This window comes from Vombatus ursinus, unplaced genomic scaffold (genome assembly GCF_900497805.2).
Source record: "Vombatus ursinus unplaced genomic scaffold, bare-nosed wombat genome assembly UNPS02014779.1, whole genome shotgun sequence".
NCBI lineage: Eukaryota > Metazoa > Chordata > Mammalia > Diprotodontia > Vombatidae > Vombatus > Vombatus ursinus.
Window position 1 is genome coordinate 45,002,919 of NW_020954557.1, and position 22,048 is coordinate 45,024,966.

A 22,048-nucleotide genomic window follows, 5' to 3' on the forward strand; every position below is an offset into this window, starting at 1 on the left:
TCAAATCTGGCCTCAGACACTTACTAGCTGTGTGACCCTGGGCAAGTCACTTAGCCCTGTTTTGCCTTAGTTTCCTCATCTGTAAAATGAGTTGGAGAAGGAAATGGCAAACCCCTCCAGTATCTCCACCAAGAAAACCCAAATGGGGTTGGTCATTAAGAGTCAGACATGAATGAAAAATGACTGAACAACAACAAAGGCATGACAAAGCCATTGATTTTTTTTTTAATGTTTCAACCCTTTGATCTTCTACATTCCTGAGTTTGTGCACTCCATGAAAACAGAGCTGTGACAGCCTTCCATTTCACTTCTAAGGTGACAGTGAATAGCCTCTATAACTCTGATGCCACCACAAAACTAAAGGAATACTGGTCACTAGATTGCCATGACGCCAGCTATGTGACTGCAATCAATTCACTTAACCTCTCTGAGGATTCTCTGTTGCAACAATGCTCTTGGTAAAGCCTGGGCATGAAAGACTCGGGGTGGTGATGAAACTGAGTGACTTAGCAAGGAGTCTGGGGGCGGGGGAAGAGGGGACATGATACTGTCACTATCCGTAAGTAAACCAATTGATCTGTGAGGTGGGAAGGCAGCAGCTCTTGTCAGTAATCCTGACAGGAGCAGTATCTCCTCTTGCCCCTCTGATATTGCATTTAGCTGACTAATTAAAGAAGAGCTATCTCAGCTTCTGGACTTAGGAACAAAATGTTGGTCCTTATACCACAGAACTGACCAGGTTAACATCAGGAAGAAAACTTTGTAGTAAGGCAATGCACCTATGGGAAGTCTGGTTACCTGTATAACATTATTGATGTGTTGTGTTCCTCCTCAGCTGTGTTTGTCCCTGGGGAGAGTCTTATATAGTGGAGGTCTTGAGGTATAACAGATAGTAAAGGGGTGGTCTATGACAGCTGTGACCTTCGTAGCACTTTCTCAGTTCTTCTCTATTCTCTTGGGCATACCTGTGTAAGAGGTTATAGTATACTGGCAGTAAAAAATAATGGATCTTGATAAGGAACTAAGGCCAAACATCATCCCAGGTGGGCATCTTCCTGTCCTCCTCCACGACCACAATCATCACCACCACTACCACCACCACCACCACCACCACCACCACCACCACCACCAAAAGCTACCTATAACAGCAATCCTATTTTCTCCTGTGCTTTTAATTTCCCTAACCATCACCCTCAACTCCCAGTAGTGGTTTCAGTGTTAGTAGGGTTCTCTGCTATCTATCTCCTCTCTTCTAGTTTGTTTCCTCAACAAAGGAGGTGGGTGAGCACCTCCGAGTCTATTTTCATTTGCCCAAACCTCTCGCCTTTCTCATTGCTGCAGGTTTGGGAGGAGAATATTTTTCTTTTTGTGAGGTTAGGTTTTGGGGTTCTATTGTAGTGTAGTCCCATTTCCTCATCAATGTACCCTGCTCACTTGACAGTATTCATCGAAGAAATAGATCTGAACATTTTTGACCATTTAAAGGCCTTTTTTAATGAGATGTTTAATAAATTTATCTAACTCCTAAGTCTTTGACATACTTGCCACTGACTGTCTCATGAAGTCCTAAAGCAGAGATGGGGAGCCTGTAAAGCATAGGCAGTGAGAATTGGGGAGTAGGGAGAGAAAAAAAAGGAGAGAAAAAGATGAGGTGGAAGGTATATATAGTCAGGAAATGTCAAGTGCCATTCATATGCTCTTTATGTGATAGGTGCATATTTACTCCCAGCATTTTAAAGTGTTAGGTGTAGGTTTTACCTTGATGTGGAGCAAAGGAGATGAAATTTTCCCCACTTCCTGTCACTGCTGAGCTTTCCAAAATGCACTCATGGCAAATACTTTATAAAATATGTTACATTGATGACTTTTGTTGTCATTCAGTTTCCTAATATAACTGCTCCATTGAATCTAGTTAAGCCAGATCAACTAACAACACATCCCTGTCTAAAGGTGTTTGTAATATTCTGTACCTGTAGTCTTCCACCTTTTAATGAGAGGAGAGATGTGGGGTTTCATTTCTCTTCTCTGAAATCAAGATTGTTCATTTCAATTCATCTGAGTTCAGCTGCCTTTTTAGTGTTATTTCCATTTACATAATTGTAGTCATTGTGTATATTGTTCTCTTGCTTCGAAGCAAATGCTTTCATTAAACCATCCAGTAGGACCAAGTGCCGGCTAAGACTCCTTCATTTTCTAGAGGCTGTTGGGGGGAAATGACTGGAGTAGAGTGGGGGAAGTGAAGACTGCAAATGCATGCAGGTGGTTTATTCTGTACTGTCATTTGCAATGAGTCCATATGGCTTATTGTTTGGGTTTTCAGTTTCCTGAGCTAAATGCTGTTTTGCAAATGACAAGCAAATCTAAACATGCCTTAATGTTGAATTTTTTTTTTCAGTCTTTACAAATAGATCAGATTTTTTTTTTTAAAGGAATGTCTGGGGACAAATATCAGCATTCTGAACTATCAATCCCAACTTAATGGCTTGATTAGCTAGGAAGATAGTAAATTCTTGGGAGTGATAGAAAGAAAATAAGAAATAAGTTAGTAATAAAGGTGAGATTTCTGTCAAGATCTCCTTTAAGTGCCTTTCTCCATCCAGAATTAATGGTGGTTGTTATTTTTGTTAAGAATAATGATAATAGCATATATGCACATGATACTCTTTGCAAAGGTTTACAAAGGACTCTTCTCAGTAAAGTTTGTTGGTTTTGTATTTATAGAGAAATTACTAATGAAAAGTATAATATTATTCTTATATTTAATGCAATGCATACATATTTAGATATTGGCCATTACTTCCATGTAATTTCATGCAAACAACACCTAATTGCACTATTATTCTATTGTCCTGATTAGTTTCTATGAATCACATTGTAGGCCAAAAAGGAAGGAACCATCCAAGTTGATGTTCTGTATGATCCAGGGCATTATTGGTGGCCAGATCTTTATTGGTAATACTACTGATGCGTTATAAAGTTTAGTTGTAGAAAAAAGTTCAGAAAAATTACTGGTTATTATACTATTATTGATTATGACTCAGGCAAGACAAGATTACAGCTAAATATGAGAGATGAAATTTTTAAGACAGTTTTTAAGTCTGAAGTTCTAAAGATTAAAGTAACTAGTTGCTGGCTTTTCTCATTGAATTCATTTGAAATAAAAATTGTTTGAGAAATTATCTCTAATTCATTTAGCAAGAGAGAGAAGCTTTGATTGTAACATTTAGCATTGGAAAGCCACAAATGAACCTAAACCATTATTTCAAGAAGTACTTATGGAAGACAAGGATACTTCCAAGTAGGAGAGAATAAATTACAACATAATTTTAAAGCTGAAATAAAGAGCTGAAAATATACTCAGTTTATTTTCAGCATGGAATACTTTTCAAGTAAAATCTGAAGGTTCTTCTAATTTTTTTCCTTCTCTTTTCTATATTGCACTGCTCTGATTCATCATTTCTCCTCTGGAATAATATGTAGAACATTTAAAAAAATATGTAGTACATTTGCAAGAAAGCATGCCTCTTAGGAAGAAAAAATCAAAAGCTTTGTTGTAAACACAGTGCTGTTCATTGTTCATTTCTGTTGTCGGCTTGTGTCTGGAAAGAAACTCCCTTTTCTCCTGCAACATATGCTAATGACATGTACTTTAAGGCCAATTTAATGTTCTGTTTCTAATTATTTCTTATAGGAGCTGCAGCTGGAACATGCAAGGCAAGCCTTTGCCCTGAAAGATAAAAGCAAAAGTGGAGTGATCACTGGACTAGATTTCAATGACATTATGGTTACTATTCGGTCCCACATGCTCACTCCTTTTGTGGAGGAAAACTTGGTTTCAGTAAGTAAAAAGCAAGTACTTTGATTTTCTCAGGATGGAAATGTAGTTCAAGAGAATGCTTCCTCATCTACAGCCTTAATTCTTTGCCTCTATGCCAGGTACTCTGATGAATAGTCTACTGTGATTTCCAAGTGTAGACTAGACCTGCTAAGCCCTTTAGGTCCAGATTTCCTTACATGGAAATTAAGGCTTGTGTGTGTAGAGCACTGGATAACCCATAAATAATGGATTATGTGTTAATTTCTTGGATATAGGGGAAAAACGTTGCTTTATGGAAGCACGTTGTTCCAATGTTGATAAACATACCCTTTAATTGGGAAATAAAAGAAGATTAATTGCTACAGCCTTTTCGCTACTAGACCCCTCCCTCTCTAGATTATAAACTCCTTAAAGGCAGAGACTGTCTTTCTTTTTATTATTTGTATCCCCAGTGCTTATCATAGTACCTACCACATAGTAGATACTTAATGATGTTTATTGGATTGAATGAAGTACTTTGCTCTCCAAACCCCATATAAATTTATTTGTAGGCATTACATGACATTGATTAACACTTACCTCTGGTTTTTTAAGTCTCATAAAGTCACTGCCTTTGAATCCTGCATTCCTTTACCCTGAACCACCCAACTCCTATTCACTTCAGTTCTTACAGAGCACAGCTTGCTAAACAGCAAGGGTGTGCTTTCTCCATTGCCTGTAAAGTTGTTTCAGCTACAGGACACTATTTAAAGCTAACATCTTACTCTCACTCTTTTCTCCTTTTTTTCTTTCATTCAATCACTGAATATTTATTAAGTGCCTATTGTGGGCAAGGTCTTTCTCCTTACTACATATTTACAAAGATAAATAAAATGTGGTCTCTTGCCCCCAGGGAACTTATCGAGTAGGAGAGATAAGATACACAAATAACAAAATAAAATATAATACAAACAAGGTGATACATGAGTTCTAAGAGTAGAGAAGGCTGGGGAACAAGAGTGGTAGTATTGGGCATTTGAGCTGAGCCTTAAATGGTGGATAGAGTTGAAGGAATGGCATGAACAAAGACTTTAGAGTAAGAAATTTGGGGGGATAGTGAATAGTTCAATTTGTGTAGTAGACAGTGGAGAATAGTGAATGATTGTCAGAGAAGCATCAACAATTGTTCTGGCAATGCTATGTAGAATGAATTAGAATGGGGAGAGATTAGCTAGTTAGGCTATTGTAAGAGTCTATGTAAGAGGTAATAACATAATATGAACTTCTAAAACTTTATTTCCTATTTTAACTCTTGGTTTGGAAGAAGCAAATGTGGCTGTAGATTAGGGAGTCAAATTATTTTTCTCAGTGGACCACATTCCTTACTTCTTCCCTTCCTTTGGCCACCACTACTTCACTAGACCTATTGAAGCCCAAATGTTGGAGCTCTGTTTCCAATATTTGTTAGTGTAGGGACAGTGTGTCTTCTGCTTACCTTCATTTGGCCTCTGTGGTCACAGCAGAAGATATATTGAGTTAGGAAAGCCTACATTCATGGAGGTAGCAGTGTGGCATTGACCCATACCTCTTACCCTTGTCCTTCCCTCTATGTGCTATTTAGCTATTTCGTATGCCAAAAATGGCACCCAGAGCCCTTCTATGGTCTAGACGTTGCTCATTATTCTGTTAAACTACCAAGCTCTGAAAAATAGCCAGTTGAATTATTCATGGATCAAGTTTTCCCTGTCTGGTTTTAAATGCAGAAATAGATTTAGACTCATTTTCACATAAATTGCAAGTAGCTGAACATGTTAGATTTTCAGGCACTTCCTCTGAAGTGACCCTCCCTCACTTGTCTGTTTTCTTGTGCATGCCTTATACATATGTGTACTTTTGATCACTGCTTGTTTTACATGGAGAGAGGCCAGTGAGGCCTTTTGTTGTTTCAGCTGTAGGTCATTATCTTTGCTTTACACTGGGGTAGAAAGATCAACTCCTGTTCTTTTTCTCCAGTGAATTTGAACAGGATACGTGTCACTTCTTACATATTCTACACCATCCCCTCCTCTGTCCCCCAAAACAAAGAAAAGAGGGGGAGGGGAAGGCTCCCAAGGGAATGATTTGATTCTTTGGGGCAAGGAAACACTTTCAGTAAGCAGTTCATTTAACTTCCAACTTGGTTGTGAATTAGAATTCTTTGAGATCCAGAGCTTGAAAGCTACTGGAACTTGTCACCCAGTACCCCTTGGATCTAAGTCATTCAGGTCCTTTAGGTATATGACTGGTGCCTCAACCTACGTTGAAGAGATGGCCTCCAATTTGGGTCCAAGTGCACTTTTGGATAACATGGGAGACACTTGTGTTGCAGTTACTTGTGCTTTTTTCTCTTCACCATTAGTTTCTGGGATAAAAACAATTATCCTAATGGCTTTGTAAGCATCCCTTTGAATTTAGAATATTTGCTCCTAAAACACAGTCAATCTTGGTGTATATCCATTTTGTAATTCAGGCTTTTATAAACCTGAAGTAGGTTTATAAAGTGGGTAGGTATAGGGGAAGTCATCTCACTCAGCAAGAACAATGAAGGTTTTTCCTTCTCTTAATCCAGAGGGCATACTGTAATTCTCTGTAGAGCCTAGGTAGAAAATTTGGCCAAGTGTTTCTCCCTGCCAATTAAAAAAATTTTGTAATCATACTTCACAGCATTATTAATGTACTTAGAGCAGGGAAAAGAGCACTGAATTTGAAGTCAGAGTATCTGAGTTTGAATCCTGGCTCTACTTGTTACTTACCTGTATGACCTGAGGCAAGTCATTTTAATCTCACCTTGACTTTGCTTTCCTTGTCCATAAAATTATGAAGATCATACTAGAAGAGACACAAATAATAAAACAAAATATAATACGAACAAGGTGATACATAAGTTCTAAGTAGAAAGAAGGGTGAGCAACAAGCCCAGGTCATGCTGGGCTTTTGAGCTGAGCTTCGAATGATAGAAACAGAGAGTGTTTCCCCCACTCCAAAGCTGGAAAGTGTGGCATGTGTTTGAGTCTCTTCCAGTTCTAAATGCTATTCTATGTTTTAGGACCTAAGTGCAGAATTAAGATGTTAAGATAAAATTATAGCAATAGTCTTTCTTTTAAAAAGTAGGATAATATTGTTTTTAAAAGCCTTAAAATCTTGAAAAAATGTATTAATGTGAAGAAAAGCATTTTATAAGATGCTACTTAGATTGTTCCCTGAAGGTCAGCAGACTGGAGTTTAGTTGGATTAGAGCAGACAAGTAGTTCTGTAGATGAGTGCTAGCCAAGAAATGTTTTAACGGAAGTGATTTTCCCATATTGTGAATTGTATTTGCTAGTTCTGACCTTACAGATGAACCATGAAGTTCAGCTGCCTAATGTTGCCTTTATTCCTTAAAGTCTAAAATGCAAAGGGTTCCCCTTAGGGCAAGAGAACTCTCCCCATCCCTCCCCCTGCCTTTTTTTTTTTAAAGCAGGACAAATTCCTTATCCTTATGGATTAGTTCTTTTCAGCAGAACGATCAATTTCAAGCAGAGTCCAAGTCTGTTGAAAATGCATTTTTTTTTCCTATGTCATTTCATTTCTAGGCGGCTGGTGGAAGTATTGCCCACCAGGTTAGCTTTTCTTACTTCAATGCATTTAACTCCCTACTGAATAACATGGAACTTGTTCGTAAGATATACAGCACTCTAGCTGGCACAAGGAAAGATGTTGAAGTCACAAAAGGTAAGTTTTATTGTTTTTTGTTGTTAATGTCTTTACATTTTCCATTTAGTCTTCCATAGAAAATGGTTTAAGTTTACTATCTTAATGTGAGGTTTGGGAGAGTCTGTGCTCTCCCAGGTAAACTGCATGCCCCACCTAGGCCACATGTATCTCCAGAGAGGAATTTAATGAGATAGTAATGGTGAGGAATGGAGGAAAGGAGCTGGCAAGGCTCTGAAAGGAACCTTGGGCTAAGCTGTGAAGCAGGGCAGTGATGCTGCAAGAGCAAAATGTTTGGACTGGGGTGTCAGGTCTGTGGATGGAACTAAGGATTTGAAAGAGTCATGGTGGCATGGTGGGCAGCAGTGACTATTGCCTTGTTATTGTGTCTTAGGAAGGTAATTTCTTTTTAAAATTCTATTAGGGAGACTTAGATGAGTGGAAAAGAGCTAGTCATTTTTACCTGTGACTCTTGAAACCAAAGAGCATGATAAAGAAAGAATTTTAGCTTGATGCTGTTTGACTTTGATAATTCCATCATGGTAACATTTTTCGTTTTTGTGGTAATTTGGTACTGCACAAATAATTCTTTAATAGATGTTTGGGTCTTTTAGTTCAACGGACACTTATTAAGTATCAGTTCTGGGATAGACATTTGGGAAACAAAGATGAAAGCAAACAGTCCCAGACCCTGTGCAGCTTACATTCTACTGGGGAGGAAGTTGAGGATATGACATATATAATTCAATATATATTTATTCAGTGCCCACTAGGCTAGGCACAGGGGGTATAAAGACAAAAATGAAGCAGTCCTTCCTCAGGGAGTTGACATTCTGCTGGGGTAATACAATTTGTACGAAGTTATTTCTTGGTGGAGGGAGAGTACTAACAATGGTAGATTGGGGTGAGAAATGACCTCAGGTGTTACCTGAGTTAGGCCTTGAAAGAAGCAAGGGATTCCAAGAAGAATCCATACACAGATAAGTAAAATAAAAGGTAGGAAGGTTGGGGAGGTGGGGAAAGGAGGTATCTAAAATTCTTTAGGAATATTTGATTTAATTTTAATTTTTTTCAGTTACATGTAAACAAAAAATTTTAACATTATTTTTTAAATTTTGAGTTCCATATTCTTTCCCTCCCTCTTTCCCCTCACCCCTCTTTGAGATGGCAAGCAATTTGATATAGATTGTACATGTGCAGTCCTGCAAAATATTTACATATTAGCCATATTGCAAAAGAAAACAGACCCAAAAACCAAGAATAATAAAGAAAGAAGAAAAAGGTATGCTTCAATCTGCATTTAGATTCCATCAGTTCTAGAAATATTTGAGGAGGAAAACAATGTATTTTTCTCTGTGTGTATATATATGTGTAAATGTTTAAATTCAGATATAGTGTTGGTTGTTTTGGTTATTGTTATTCAAAGTCCAGTATACCCTTGGCTTCTTGATTGCATTAATTTAAAGTAAAAGTGTGGTATGTGCACTGCAAATTTAAAGACTATTTATCTTGTTCCCTGCACAGAGGAATTTGCCCAAAGTGCAATAAGATATGGACAAGTTACACCATTGGAAATTGATATTCTGTACCAGCTTGCCGACCTGTACAATGCTACTGGGTAACTATTCCTATAATAGGATATTTAGTTTATAAGGCAACAGTTTTAAAACTCTATATAGATGTTGGTTGTATATCTTATGTGAAAGCAAATAATGGTCTGTAGAACTTGAGTGGGTGTGAGCTGAATTAAGGATTCAGTTGTCTGCTTCTCTTGTACCTAAGTTGTTGTCCAAGTGTCCATAAAGAGAGAAATCAGGAGCTCTATTCTGATGGACTGGGTCTTCTTTTCTAAGACTTTGCACATCCTTTAGGGGATGAAGTACAAGGAAGAAGTGGAGTTGGGACTGGAACCTCTGGATTCTAGTCTGTGCTGAAGAAAGGAAGAAAGTATTATAGATTTACTATCAGAAGGCGTTATAAATAAGGTATCTCTGGAAGTTGACCCTTATTGAAAGAAGAGTGAATCTTCTATGATGAGTGGTCATGTGTTCATTGTTCTCTCAGAGGACCTATGAAACATTAACTCGTTTTTGAGGTGGAGGCAGACAATATTTTACATGCAACAGAAACCAAACTACAGTAATGTTGTGTGACTTATCAAGGCACCAAAGGATTTAGAAGTAAAATGTGTTCAAATCCCAGTGGGATAAAGGAATTATATCCTATTAAAATATTCTAACTTTTGAAAGTGAACCTCTCTTGCTCATACCTAGTGGCCCTTTATCCACAGAAGTGCTATATATTTTAATTCTCATTAGAAAAGGCACAAAAATTAAGTCAGCTTGAAATTTTTTAGTCAGGCAGAATTCTCTTATCCCAAAGATAATTTAGTTAGGTTTATTTTTGGATACTCAATATAAAAAGTAGGACCTGATGTTAGGATTTGTGGAATAACATGAATTCTCCCCTGAGATTTGTGTATACATGTAATCTGTTGCCTCAGAAGGACAGAATGGTCAGGCAAGAGATGTGATAGTTGCTATTTATCTATTAGCATGCAATGGAAAGAGCCCTGATCTGGAAGTTGTGAGACTTGGGTTTTAGTATAGGCTTTGTCATCATCTGTCATTGTGATCCTGGGCAAGTCATTTAAGGATTCTGAATCTAAGCTTTCTTAGCTATAAAATGGGCTAGAGTATCTTTAAAGTCTTTTCTAGATCAGTAGTTCTCAGTCTTCTTTTTCACCTGCATAAATGTAATTTATCTTTCTGCTCTGTGGACGTCAGAGCTGCTACAAACTTGTTTTTGTGAGTCTAATGTTTTAAGATACCTTGAGCACAAAAAATGGTACTTCTCAAAGAATGACTTAAAAGGGTCTTCTAAGTCAGTACAGTCAAACTTAATTAGAAACCTAGGCCTAATATTGACTTAGAAAATCACGAATTAATATTATCTATACTGTATTGTATTTTTTTCTTCTGATAAACATTTCCCAATGACATTTTAATCTGGTTTAGACAACACTCAGAAGTTTTGGACTACATGGGCTAGGGGCCATAAGTTTAACACTTCTGTTTTAAGTGATTGGCAAAATAGACTCTTGCAATAATAGGCTTAATACAATAATGTCTTTATGTTGATTTCTAACATAAATTCAGCTTGATTCAGCAAACCTTAATCACCTACTATATGCAGAACCTTGATAATATATGATATACTTCATTAGGGTCTCTTCTAAAGCAAGGCCCTTTATGATATAATTCCCCATTGTTTATATTGAAAGTTTTGTTTGTTTTTGTGCTGTAGTAAGTAAAGATTTTTTTTCTCCACTGGTTTATATTTGTTGTTTAATCTAACAATTATTTCTCTTCTATGTTCTCACCTGAAGGCGTTTGACTTTGGCAGATATTGAGAGAATAGCACCGTTGGCCGAAGGTGCCTTACCTTACAACCTGGCAGAACTTCAGAGGCAGGTAGGAGGAATCCCATAAATATAATGACTTTTTAAAATGCTGAAAGAGCAAGTTAATGAGGGTATAAAGCTTCTGGATGTTTGTTGTGAAAATTAATATTCTGCGTCCTATAAAGAGACTTTCACTTTGCTCAAAGGATCAAGTTTTTTTTTTTCTTTAAATTCCTTTTCTTCTTTTCCTCACCCACACATCCAGGAAAAATTCTGATAAAGGGACTAGGCTTATGTTTTTGTTTTTTCCCCCTTAACTTATTAAAATAAGGAAAATACCAGCACAAACACACATAGAATTGATCTCTCTGGGATTAGCAATCTTTATCTTTCAGTTGTCTAGTCATGTTTAAAGGTTAGTGTTATTAAGTTCACTTTATATAATTAAGTTGACATTTATATGCTATTTAAAAAAAAACACAACCCAAAACATTACCACTGTATGAAATGTTTTCGATGAGTGTGTTTTATAAGACTGCTTGTGAACAGATGAGTGTGTATACACACACACACATTCATGTATATACACGGAAAACCAAATAATCTATATATTCATGAATTGCAGATACAATCATGACTATCATTAAGTAATTTGAAACCTTTAATAAAAGGCTTAATATAACATCTTCTAATTCCTATAAATGTAACCTAATTCCGGTCAATTTCACAAATATTTCTTTAAAGAAATGAATTGAATTATTTTAATTTTAAAACTTCAACTTTATATTATAATTCATCTTTATCTATGTTTATTCTTTTTGTAGCACCTGAAAGTTTGCTATAGTAGAATATATTAAATTTTAAGATGATAAGAGATACCCAGAAAGTGAGGGCTTTGTTGGAAGATGGACAGAAATTATCTTTTTGGTTGTTTTCCAGTTTGAGTAGAGATTCTCACAGTGCCTATCACAATGCTATGGGAGTGTTGTCTCCAGTGGGCAGTTGAAATCATAGGAGTGAAGAGGAGAAGGTAGAAAATAAGATAAAAAGGGACTTAATAGAATAAAATACCTGTCCCTTCTGAGAATAGAGAGGAGAAGTCTGCTCAGAATTTTTGGCAGCGAAGGAAAACTGTCTTATCTATCTGTCTATCTATCTATGAATATTTAATTTGGTTTTTAATTGTTTTTTTAAAACAATATGTACTAGATTTTTTTTAAGGTCCTGATGCTGCTCTTAGTCTCTTACCCATAGCACAGTGGAAAGTTTCCTTGGAGGTCTGAGAAATGTGTTGCAATTTTTGGCGCCTCATGTCTAGATACCTCCTATCTCATTTATATTAGAAAAATGATTTAATTACTGTTCCTGGTATGAATTGGATTCTGAAGACAGGTTCAGAGATGAATTACTAGCATTTTCTGGCAACTCTGATGCTTTCTAGCTGTTGGGGATCTAAACAAAGGGTTTAGCCCATTTGTAGTAGGGCCCTTTGGGGGCATCCAGTAAGAGACCTAAGCATTTGTTCCATTCTCCCCATCATTCAACTAGTGCTGATGATCCCCACTATCTATTCTAAGAGCTTCCCCTACTTGTATGCCGTTTCCTTAGCATCAAAAAGGTTGGGAAATTCATTTTGAAGAAGAAACAATGTCACTTTGATTCATGATATGATTTTTAGTTTTTTTGCAACAAGTTACAAAAATAATTTGACATATCTGAGATCACATGAGCAGATTTGGAACAAGTGTACATTATTCCATAGGATTATAGGTGGGATTTGAATTTATGCTATAGCTATGGGAATGAATTTTTGAGTAGTATCAATAGATTCCATCTTGGAGTTGCCACCTTTATCTCCTTTATTTCCATACAGCATTTGTAGTTATAAATTCCTTAATAGCAGAGACATTCATTTTTTGTGTTTGTATCCCCAGTGCCTGTCATGGTACTTTGTATATAGTAGTTGCTTAATGAATACTTGTTGAAGTGAGCTAGGAATAAGGTGAAATAATCTACAGATTGGTCTAAATAATTTTTGGCAACCACTATAGCAAACACAAACTTCTCTCTAGTCTTTACAACAGAGAGTCTTCAGTTTGGATAGTTCATATTCATATAGCATGGAATCAAATTAAATAAACATGTATTAAGTATCTACAGTGTACAAAGTACTGTGTGCCAGACCTTTGGGATACAGAGACAGAAAATGAAAGTCTTTGTCCAAAAGAAACTTGCATTCTTCCTGGATCATACAGAAAGAAAAGTAAGAAAGAAGTTATAGACTTGAAGACAGTGCTTAAAAACTGTAATAGACACAGAAAATTGAATGGAAAATGTAGAGAACATATTTTCCCCCTCCCCCATCCTGACCAAATACACATAGAACATTCACAGATTTGACTCTAAACCTTTTCCTACTCTCTGTCTGTCACTCCTTTCGTGATCTCACCATCTCTCAAGCTTTAAACTATTATCTCTTTTCAGATGATGACCAGATCCACACATTTAGCCTCTTAACTCTCTTCTAAGCTTAAAATCTATATCTTCAAATGCCTGCTGTACATATCCACCCAGGAGTCCCATGGGCATCTCAAACTCAATATGTTAAAAGAAAAAAGAACCTATTATCTTTCCCTCTGAGTCCATCTCCCTTCCCCCACTTCCCAATACCTTTCTCCTGCCACCGTTAGACTATAAGGTCCTTATGGATGAGTACCATTTTTGTTGAGGATACCATCAGGGAGGTCTTGAGACCTATGATTTTGTAATTAAAAAGGTAGTGAATCTGAGAGAACATGGCATATTAGAAGTGAAAGGACTTGGATTAAATCTTAATTCCACCACTTTTTAGTTTAGTGACGGTAGACAAATCACAAAATATCTGGGCCTCAAATTCCTCATCTGTAAAATAAGAGGGTTGGAATAAATGACATCTGAATCACTTTCAGCTCTAAATCCAATGAATTTTGTAGAGTAGTAGAAAGTGTACAAGATTTAAAGTCAGAGGACCTGGGATAAAATCTAAGCTCCATTATTTATTGCATGTGCGACCTTGATCATATCACCTAACCTTATTAGGTCTCAGTTTCCATATTTGTAAAATGAAAGGATTGGGAGCCTTAAAGGTAATTTTCAAAAACTATTTAATTTGCTTAAATTTTGTTTGACTCACAAAAGTTACAATTAACATACATCACTCTCCCTTTTTGGTAATTATCCTAATTTTCTTATAATTTCCCCTGCATCACCAGTCTAATAAAATATAATCCTTTACCACTAATTAATATTAGCTAATTATTAATATTTTTACTTTGAAAGCAGTAAAAATAAACATTCCATCAAATCCCCACTTGCTATTTGATGGACTTCCCAAGAATGACAAGTATTATTTGGCTTCTTCAGGGATGATTAATTTGCTTAACATTTATTGAGTACATCCTGTTGAGTACCCTTACTCATTAGGAAGATTATTCCAGAAGCTTATGTGAAGATTGGACTACAGTGAGGTTATCAGTTAGAAGGTTTCCTCTAGTAGTCTGAGAGGAAATAAAGGCTTGAACCAGACTGGTGCCTGAGTGGACAGATTCAGTAGATAAGTTTTTGGTATCAACAGGACTTAGCAAGTTGATGTAGAGAGAGAGGAAGAGGGAAGAAGATTGCAAAGATTGATCTGGGGTGACTGCAAGGAAAGGCACATTTACATGGAAGGTGAGGAGTTTTTTGAACATTATGGACCTGGGCAAAGCACTTGATAGCCCATGTGAGGGATTCTGAGAAGACAAGGATACAGACTTTGCCCTTTTAATGCTTATCCACTGGCACAATAGTATATAGAAAGTTTCCCCCCAAAGTGTTGTCCATGAAAACCAATCGTGGAAGAATAGTGGGAATTATAAGACATGTTTAAAATAGAGATATACACTATGTAAAAATTGCTATATCTGGAATTTCACTGGCTTATATAAATCTGGGCAAAGAAATTTCCCTTCACTGATGCAGATTGGCAGTTCCCCTGTGATTTTAATCTTAGTGATTTTTGTCCATTGGGGACACAGAGAGATTAAGGACCTGCCCATGGTCACAAAGGAAATATGTTAGAAACTTTACTAGAGTCAGGACATCTCAATGTCAAGATCAGCTTTCTAGCCTCTAGCAATAACAGCTAGCATTTGTAAGGTGCTTTAAGGTTTTCAAAGAGTTTGACGTATGCTACCTCATTACAATACTAAAATATTGAGGAGTGTTGTCTGATTTCATTGGGCCCACACTGATTTTTCTTGAATGTGAAGGATCTCTTTATTTGACTTGACTGTTATGAGAGTACTTGGCATAATTGTGGTTTGTGCTTTGTTTTTGAAGAGGACCATGACATCAGGAAGATGATGCCATGACTTGCAAGTGAATTGGTTTTAAGTGAGGAAGGGTTGCACAAAGTCAACAACCTCACTTTCTCCTCTGGAGCCATCTGGGTCCAGTGGCCAGATATAGATCAGGACAACTGGAGATGACCCAGGATGCAGTGGACCTTTATAAGCTATGGTCTTTCTGAGTTCTCACTTTGACTGAGGCAATGGCCATTCTGTGATTAGGGCAGTTTAAGAAGTGAGTCAAGGTTTTAATTCTCTCCCCCAAAAAAATTGAACTGGGAAAGTTAGCCCTTGGAGTTTCTGGCCAAAAGAGAAACAATTACTATTTACATTCACTCTGATCCGTCAGGACCCAAACAATAACCATTAAGTGGTGCTTGGATAGGGACCTGTATCACTCTTTATGTCTAAATGATGTATCCATTGACCTTATCTTGGTATACAATGTGAGATGTTAGTCTATGCCTAGTTTCTGCCAAAATGCTCTCAATTTTGCCAGCCGTTTTTGTCAAACTTGTCCCAAAAACTTGGCTCTTTGGTTTTATCAAACACTAGATCACGATGGCTATTTACTACTGTCTATTGTGTACTTAATCAGTTCCCACTGGTTCACAGCTCTATCTTTTAGCCAGTATTGGATTGTTTTGATGATTACTGCTTTGTAATATAGTTTGAAATCTAGTATTGCTAGGCTAGTTTCTCTCACATTTTTTCCATTAATTCCCTTGATATTCTTGACCTTTTGTTCTTCCAGAGGAATTTTGTTACTATTTTTTTCTAGGTCTACAAAATAAATTCTTTGGTAGTCTGATTGGCATGGCACTGAATAACTAAATTAATTTAGGTAGAATTGTCGTTTATATTATATTGTATTGGCCTACTCATGAGCAATGAATATTTCTCTAGTTGTTTAGATTTATCTTTATTTGTGTGAAAAGTGTTCTGTAATTGTGTTCATATAGTCCCTTAATTTATCTTGGCAGATAGATTCCCAAGTATTTTATAATATCTGCAATTATTTTAAATGGTATTTCTCTTCCTACCTCTTGCTGATGGGTTTTGTTGGTAGTATGTAGAAATGATGATTTATGTAGGTTTGTTTTATATTCTGCAGCTTTGCTAAAGTTGTTAATTGTTTTCACTAGCTTTTTAGTTGTTTCTCTAGTGTTCTCTAAGTATACCATTATATCAACTACAAAGAATAATAGTTTTGTTTCCTTGTGGCCTATTTTCATTCCTCCTAGTTCTTTTTCTTGTCTTATTGCTATAGCTAGCATTTCTAATATTGAATGATAGTGGTGATAATGGACATTTCTCACCCCTGATCTTATTGAGAAGACTTCTAGCTTAACTCCATTACAGAAAATGTTTGCTCCTGGTTTTAGATAAATACTCTTTATCATTTTAAGAAAGGCTCTACTTATTCTTATTCTTTCTAGTGTTTTTAATAGGAATGGTTGTATTTTGTCAAAGTTTTTTCCACATCTATTGTGGTAATCATATAATTTTTGTTGTTTTTGTTATTGATATGGTAGATTATGCTTATAGTTTTCCTAATATTGAACCAGCTCTGCATTCCTGGTATAAATCCCACCTGGTCATAGTGTATGAGCTTTGCAATATATTGCTGTAATCTCCTTGCTAGTGTTTTTTTTTTTAAATTTGTGTCATGAAAGGAATTTGGTAGGACTCTGTCTTTACCTATTTTTTTCAATAGTTTGTATAGTATTGAGTTTAAATGGTCCCTAAAATGTTTTGTAGATTCACTTGCAAATCCATATAGTCCTAGGAGTTTTTTCTTATGGAGTTCATTTATGGCTTGTTCAATTTATTTTTCTACCTAGTGTTATTTAAGTATTCTATTTCCTGTTCTGTTAATCTGGGAAGTTGGTATTTTTGTAAATATTCATTCATTTCATTTAGATTGTCAGTTTTGCTGGCATATAATTGGGCAAAATAACTCTTAATAATTGTTTTAATTTCATCTTCATTGGTGGTATATTCACCCTTTTCATTTTTTGATACTAGTAATTTGGTTTTCCTTTTTTAAAAATCAGATTAACCAATGGTTTATCTATTTTATTGATTCTTTCATAAAACCAGATCCTAGTTTTACTTATTAGTTCAGTGTTTTTTTTTTAACTTTCAATTTTATTCATCTGTCCTTTGATTTTTAAGATTTCCATGATGATATTTAATTGGGGATTTTTAGTTTGTTCTTTTTCTAGTTTTTTTTTAATTGCATGCCCAATTTATTGATCTGTTCTTTCTCTCTTTTATTGATGTGTGCATTTAGAGATATAAATTTTCCCCTAAGTACTGCTTTGGCTATAACCTACAAATTTTGGAATGTTGTCTCATTATTGTCATTCTCTTTAATGAAATTATTGTTTCTATGATTTATTCTTTGACCTACTCATCCTTTGGGATGAAATTATTTCATTTCTAATTAATTTTTAATATATGCTTCTGTGGCCCTTTATTGAATATAATTTTTATTGCATTATGGTCTAAAAATTATACATTTAATATTTCTGTTTTTCTGCATTTTTTTGTGAGGTTTTTTATGCCCTAATCAATGGTCAAGTTTTGTGAAGGTGCCATGTACAGCTGAGAAGAAAGGTATATTCCTTTCTATTCCTGTTCAGTTTTCTGCAGCACTCTAGCATATCTAACTTTTCTAAAATTCTATTCATCTACTTAATTTGTTTCCTATATATTTTATGGTTAAATTTATCTAATACTGAGAGGGGGAAGTTGAGGTCCCTCACTAGTATAGTTTTACTGTCTATTTCCTCCTGTAACTCATTTACCTTTCTTTTAAGAATTTGGAGGCTAAACCATTTGGTGCATGTATATTTAGTATTCATATTACTTCATTGTCTATGTTGCCTTTTAGCAAGATGTAGTTTCCCTGTTTATCTCTTTCAGTTAGGTCTATTTTTGCTTTTGCTTTCTTTGAGATATTGATTGCTACCCTTGCCTTTTTCACTTGAGCTGAAATATAATAGTTACATAATAAATAATAATACATAACTCTATCTATATCTCTCTGTTTCAAATGTATTTACTGTAAATAGTATATTGTTGGATTTTAGTTTCTAATCTATTCTGCCATCTGCTTCTGTTTTATGGGTCAATTAGTCCCATTCACATCCACAGTTATAATTATGATAACTGTACATTTCCCTCCATCCTGTTGTTTTCTGTTCTCTCTCTCCCAGAAAAATATCTTGAGTTCATAAATCTAAAGCTGGGTGAACCTCAGACCATCTCTTCTCATATTGCCTGAGATTTTTCTCATTTCACCTCATTATATTACTTGAACTTCCATTAATTTCATGTTATAGGTATTCTCTTAGTATTTTAAAAAATTATAACCGTAGAACCACTACCAATACAGAGGTCCTACTTCACAGCCTTATTGTGAAGTGAACAAAGGTTGTAGGCTCTGTCAGCTCCTTTCATACTATAAAGACTTTAAATATAGACCCATAAATGGACAGTATTTTTTTGGCTAAAGTATTTTTTTAGCTTCACTGAATTCAGAGGGTCCTCACTAGACTGTCCATAGGTTGATGAATTTGTCAGTCATAGCATCTCCTAAAGACATGTCTATTACATTTCAGTGGTCCTTTTGTTAGAAGAAATATTCATCCACACTGCTGAAATTACAGATTATTAAAATATTGACGTATTGTTACTCCTGTTGTTGTTTATATATTTATTCTCAGTGTGTAAATTCTTCTTTTGTTTCTGTTTTCTTTACTCTTCAATGCTTTATGTATTTTTTTTAAAGACAATATAAAAAGAACTGAGGGTGGGGTATGGATGGATATGAAAATGATGGACTTTTGCAGTGATATGGTATGGAGATGGCCAGGAAATGTTGTGGGGGGCCTATTAGACAAGATAAGGTGAAGATTTCCCTGTCAGAGTCCTGCATCCCAAAGGTGGAGTACTAAGTTTTCTTGGGGTGAAGATGAAGATGATTGTCACAGTATGGACACCATAGTGTGGAGATGGTGGAGAAGTGGTATGGGGGCCTGTATCTATACAAGATAAAGTGAAGACTTACCAATCAGAGCCTGGCATCCCAGGGGTAGAGTACAAAGTTCAGGGGAAGTTTAAGGGGAAGATAAGATTGGTGACTCATGTTTTCTTTCTCTAGCCACTAGATGAATCATTTTTTATTGCATTTGTTTGTACTTTTTTGAGCTAGGCAATTGGTTCATCTTTTTCTGCCTCCTCAGTTTCTGCTCTTCTGTACTTAATGAAATAGTTGTTTGTTTATTTTTAAATTTTATTGATATCTTTTATTTTTTGCACCACAGTTTTTATTCTGTTTCTCCTCCACCTCCAACAAACTCCCTCTAGTAACAAAGAAAAAAAGTTAAGCAAAGATGAGTAACTGCACTTTAAGAAGAATTTCATCCCTATATTCTACGTCTTTTTGGAGAAGAGCAAAATGTATTTAAATATTTGTTCTCTATGACCAAGATTGTCCATTAATTTGGGTTTGGCTGTCCTTTCATGTTGTTTTAATTTACATTATTATAGGTTTTTTTTAATTGTAGTTATTTTTTTTTTAAATTTGCTTTAATTAACCAACAACTCTCTCTCTACCCAAATTGAGGACACAAGAAAAACAAAATCCATTTCAAACATTCATTGTCAATCAAAACAAATTTTCACATGACTGTGTCCAAAAAAAAGTGTCTCTTTTTGTACCTCTCTACCAGGAGATGGGTAGTATGTTTTAGTCAATGAATCGATCAATATACGTTCATTAAGTGTCTGCTATTGCTAGGCACCGAACTAAAGACTAAGGCAAAAACAAACAAAAAAAAAACAGAGGCAAAAGACAGTTCCTACCCTCAAGGAGTTCACAATCTAATGGGGAGACAACATGCAAATAAATATATGCGGAAAAATAGGAAATAATTAAGAGAGGGAAGGCCCTAGGATTGAGGAGTTGTGAAAGGCTTCTTGGAAAAGATGAGATTTTAGCTGAGTTTAAAGGAAGCCAGGGAAGTCAGTAGGTAGAGTTGAGGAGGGAGTGTTCTAGGCATGGGGTACAGCCAGAAAAAATGCCTGGAGTCAAGAGATTGGAGAGTCTGGCTTGTAAAACAGCTAGGAGTCCAGTGTCACTGGAAGGAAGAGTATGTGGTAGAGAGTAATGTTTAAAAAGACTTAAAAAGTAGGAAGGAGCTAAGTTATGAAAGTCTTTGAATGCCAGAGTATTTAGCAGTGTTTATTGAATGGGAAAGTGACATGGTTGGACCTATATTTTAGGAAAATAACTTTGGTGGCTGAATGGAGGATAAATTGGAGTGGGGAGAGACTTGAAACAGGCAGACCCACCAGCAGGCTATTGCAATAATCCAAGTATAAGGTGATGGGCACCTGCCCAGAGTGGTGGCAATGTTAGAGGAGAGAAGGTGGTGTCTTCAAGAGGTGTTGCGAAGGTGACAGGCCTTATCAACTGATTGTCTATTGAGGGGGTTGCAGTGAGAGATAGTGAGGAATCAAGGATGACTCCTCAGTTGTAAGCATGAGGGACTGGAAGGATAGTGTTGTCCTTTTCAGTGATAGAGAAGGTAGGAGCAAGTGACAATCTAGGGGGAAAGATAATGAGTTGGGTTTTTTTTTTGTTTGTTTTGTAGGTGGGGGGGGCGGGCAATGGGGTTAATCAACTTGCCCAAGGTCACACAGCTAATAAGTGTCTGAGGCCAAATTTGAACTCAGGTCCTCCTGACTCCAGGGCCAGTGCTCTATCCATTGCGCCACCTAGCTGCCCCATGAGTTCTGTTTTTAACATATAGAGTTAAAGTTGTCTACTGGACATCCATTTTGAGATGTTTGAAATACAGTTTGGAGATTTGAGATGGGAGGTCAATTGAGAGGTTGGGGCAGGATAAGTAGAATTGAGAATAGTCAGCATAGAAATGGTAATTAAATACTCTAGAGTTGATGAAATCACCAAAAGAAGTAGTATAGTGGGAGAAGAGGGCCCAAGACAGAACCCTGAGGAATAACTATGGTTAGAAGGCATGATCTGGATGATGATCCAGCAAAGAAGACTGATAAGGAGCAGTTAGATAGGTAGGAGGACAACCAGGAGAAAGTGGTGTCCCCAAAGTCTAGAGGGAAGAGAGTATCAAGGAGAGAGTGATCATCAGTGTCAAAGGCTACATGGACATCAAAGAGAATAAAGACTGAGAAAGAGCTGTTAGATTTAGCAATTTAGAAATCATTGGTAACTTTAGGTAGAACAGTATCAGTGGAATGATGAGAACAGAAGCCAGACTGTAAGGGGTTAAAAAGAGATTGAGAGGAGAGAAAGTGAAGGTACTTATTGTAGACAGCCTTTTTGAGGAGATTAGCCACAAAGGCAGAGGAGTTATAGGATGATGGTAGGGATGGAAGGATCAAATGAGATGATTTTTTTTCAGGATGAGGGAGTCATAGGCATATTTTAGGCAGAAGGGAAGGATTACAGAGTTTACAGAGAGGGATTGAAAATAAATGATAGAGTATTGGAGGAGACAGAATGGAATGGGGTTGCTTAAGGACATAGAGGGATTAGCCTTGGTAAGGAGTAAGGCCACCTTATTTTGTGAGACAACGGTCGAGATAGTGGTAGAAGCCATCTCTGTGATAGGAGATAAGGAAGTGGGGAGAAGAGGTGAATTGGTGATTTTCTTTTTCCGCAAAATAGAGGCAAGGTTCTCAGCTGAGAGGGTAGAGGAA

The 22,048-nt window shown here is 36.3% G+C and overlaps 1 protein-coding gene across 2 annotated transcripts in view; it reads left to right on the plus strand.

The window, feature by feature from the left end:
* The window catches only part of SLC25A12 (solute carrier family 25 member 12), a 111,894-nt gene that overhangs the window by 37,540 nt on the left and 52,306 nt on the right, over positions 1–22,048 (plus strand). For both annotated transcript variants that reach the window (XM_027866097.1, XM_027866096.1), the window contains 4 exons: positions 3,692–3,838; positions 7,408–7,546; positions 9,050–9,143; positions 10,914–10,998. In XM_027866097.1, the coding sequence (XP_027721898.1) occupies positions 3,692–3,838; positions 7,408–7,546; positions 9,050–9,143; positions 10,914–10,998 (465 nt within the window). The remainder of the gene's footprint in view (positions 1–3,691; positions 3,839–7,407; positions 7,547–9,049; positions 9,144–10,913; positions 10,999–22,048) is intronic.